General features: G+C 35.0%; 1 protein-coding gene across 1 annotated transcript in view; it reads left to right on the forward strand.

Annotated features, from left to right (window-relative positions):
* The first annotated feature begins 358 nt into the window (after nucleotides 1-358).
* Nucleotides 359-3,491, forward strand: part of LOC110419220 (uncharacterized) — a 7,823-nt gene continuing 4,690 nt past the window's right edge. The window contains 4 exon segments of the mRNA XM_089783949.1: nucleotides 359-591; nucleotides 1,029-1,857; nucleotides 2,106-2,696; nucleotides 3,020-3,483. Coding sequence (XP_089640075.1) covers nucleotides 359-591; nucleotides 1,029-1,857; nucleotides 2,106-2,696; nucleotides 3,020-3,483 — 2,117 coding nt within the window.

Raw genomic sequence — 3,491 nt, forward strand, 5'->3', positions numbered from 1 at the left:
AATTCGTGAAGCACTATCAATGCTCCTAAAATATGGTTTGTTATTGGAAACTGATGATGAATTCTTTGTAAAAATGCATGATGTGGTTCGTGATTTTGCGCATTGGACAACATCAAGAGGGGAAAATATGTTCATGGTAAAAAACGACTTGACAGAATGGCCTAAGAGTGAAAATTTTGATTGTTATACAGCAATCTCTTTATGGAATACGAAGATAAATAACTTTCCCGATCGATTAAAATTTTCAAAACTGAAGATTTTAATTTTAATGGGAAATGATTACCAAATAATTCCAAGTACATTTTTTGAAGGAATGAAAACCCTCCAAGTTTTATTTCTTGTACGTTTTGAATTCTCAATGAAAGCATTTCAATTCCTGACGAATCTTCGAACTCTATCCATTAGAAGGGGTCACCTGCTTGAGGACATCTCATCATTGAGAAATCTGAAAGACCTTGTGTTTTTGGAATTGGTTAAAGTTGATCTTGAAGAGCTACCTAAAGAATTAGTTGAATTGGGTAACCTAAAGTCACTATATTTTTCTTGCTTTGGAGATGGACCCATCAATGTCCTCCCTAACTTGCTATCAAGGTAATACTCAAATGTCATTAAAACTGTTTATCTTTTTGTTTTAGTTAAGTACTTAATTTTATTGTTTCCCGCTGGCAATCTGATTGTGCGAATATATTCACCTTTGCCTTGTTGAATTTTTATGAGACTGTTTGATATGTTGGTCTCTTGTTTGTGTGGTCTCTGTCTTTGATGATTTGTCACGCTTGATTAGTATCCTGGATCCATGCTACTCCTTTTGGTCTGCACTATCATGATTGGACTGCTTCCTATACTTTTTGTGATCTGTTCTTGCTCATGGAAGCTCGCCTTTTTTGGTTGGACTGTACACATTTTCTCTAAGCATGAAAAAAAAAAGAAGTTTATGTTATTTATTCATTTCATTAGTTAGCCATTTTTATCATTTACTTCAAAGTGTTATTACAGCCTTAATGATATTTCGAATTTGTGTGTAACAGGTTAACGTCACTCCAAGAGCTACAGGTGGCGAGAGCCAACAATGCTAACTTATTGGAGTTGAATTCATTGTCTCGTTTGACTACATTAACATTGAGGGTTTCTACTGATCAATGTTCTCAAGAAAACTTTGTGTTCCCTGAACTACAAAGCTACAGTATAGCTGTAAATACAGATATTGACTTTCCGGAGAAGCATATCTTGAGAATATTGACAATTAGTGATTTCTCATCATTAAATGCATTTAAGGAGCTGTTTCGCAATGTGCAAAAGCTGGCTTTGTTCGAAGTCATGGAACACAAAACTGTTGTCCCAAATGTAGATCAGTGGGGACTCAATGAATTAACTTCTCTTCAGCTTGCATCTTGCAATGATTTGGAATGCTTGATCGATACAACACGAGAACACAGTCCAACCACTGCATTCTCTAATTTGGTGAACTTAGACATTGGTCAAATGACTTCTTTGAAAGAGTTATGCCATGGTGAATCACCAAATAGCTTCTTACAAAAATTAGAAACATTGATCATTTGCGATTGTGGACTGTTGCAATCAGTGTTTCAAATGAATGGTCAGATGTGGCCGATCACAAATTTAAGAAGCTTGGAGCTGCAGTCATTACCAGCATTGGAGAGTGTATGGAAAGAGCCAACTCTTCATGTGAGCCTACAAAGTCTGAAGGATGTAAAAGTTGATGGTTGTGACAAACTGAAATCTATCTTCTCACCTTACCTTGCTCAAAGCTTGTTGCATCTTGAACAACTCAAGATATCTGCATGCAAGAAATTAGAGCAAGTCTTTGCTTTTGCCAAAGATAAGGCTGAGCTGGGGGTACCTCTTTTCTCTCCATTTTTCCTTTAATAATTCTAGCATCTGTTCTTTATCTAATTACTTTTTCTTTTTGTTAAATTATCAAATATATAAGTAATCATCTGTTCTAATCTTTGTAAATTATGGCTTTTTACACTTCCTTTTAAATTTTTTAAAAATGTATGCCGTTAATATTTAAGTACTTTTTTGAACAAGTACAATTAATTCAGATTTAAATAATTATTAATTAATAAATTTTTTTATTCCAGGAAAATCAGGCACCACCACTCTCAAATTTAATTTGTTTGGAGTTGGAGTCTTTACCAGAATTGAGGTGCATATGGAGAGAACCCACCCATCTTGTTAACCTCCAGAGCCTGAAAACTATGAGAATTGGTTCGTGTTCTAAATTGGAATATCTCTTTTCACCTACCCTTGCTCAAGCTTTGGTGCACATGGAAGAACTCAAGATAAAGGAAAGCAACTCTTTGAAACATTTAATCATGGAAGCAGAAAATGGTGATGGAATAGTTTCAAACAAGGATCGCTCTCTTCTGTGCTGGCCAAAATTAAAATCTCTTGAGATAGCTAGCTGCAAAAGCTTGAGATATGTGTTTCCCATCACTTTGGCTCAAGGACTTCCGAACTTGGAATCAGTTGAGATAATCGATTGCCCTCAACTAATGCATGTCTTCATCATGGCAAAGGAAGAGGATAAGCACGATATTGAGCTCCCTAAATTACAGTTTTTAAGACTTGAAGACTTAGAAAACTTGAGGAGCTTTTGTCCAAGAAACTGTTTTGTCAAGTTGCCATCTTTCAAAGGGTTGGAAGCTTCCAATGTTGGTCCCCGACCCCAAGTAATGAGTCATTCCCAAAATCAACAAGGACTTACGTGGCAATTTCAGTTGAAAGTAATTCCTTTAATATTTTGTTTGTTTCAATTTTACTTGTGGTAATTATAAATTGATTATTTATCTCATAAAAAAAACATATTTTCCATCAATAATTTTTACTACATTCACATCTACTCGTAAGTGTAATATACGCTATTGATACTCTAAGCTTTGGTTTATTTTTCTACTTTAACAAGCTTTTATTGGAAAAGATAATTTTTTTGGCTCAAATCTTTGAATTTTATCATATTATTCTCATATCTTCCATTTTGTTGTGAATTTACCAGGACATTGAAATTGATGCAGTAAAGGAGTTATTATACAATGTCAAAAGTCTTGCCCTGAAAAGAATCATGTATCACAAAAATCTGGTTCCAAATGTAGATCCAAAGGGACTGAATGAATTAACTTTTCTTGCACTTAAAGATGGCAAGGAGCTGGAATGCTTGATTGATACAACAGAAGCTCATGTCTCAGCCACTGCCTTCTTCAATTTGGTGGAATTAGTCATACAAGATATGACTAGTATGAAAATGTTGTGCAACGGTCGGTTTCCAAAGGGATTTCTACAAAAACTAGAGAAGTTGGAAGCAACGAATTGCATGGAAATGGTCTCTTTATCTCCCGCGCTACAAGATATAAAGGAAGTGAAAGTTATTAATTGTGGCCAGTTGCAACAAGTATTTCAAATAGATGAGCTTCTTCATGATGCAGAAGAACCACTGCTGTCAAATTTAACACTCATGGTGCTGTACTTCT

Source organism: Theobroma umbraticum, unplaced genomic scaffold (genome assembly GCF_002168275.2).
Source record: "Theobroma umbraticum cultivar Fairchild unplaced genomic scaffold, ASM216827v3 scaffold_67.0, whole genome shotgun sequence".
Classification (NCBI taxonomy): Eukaryota; Viridiplantae; Streptophyta; class Magnoliopsida; order Malvales; family Malvaceae; genus Theobroma; species Theobroma umbraticum.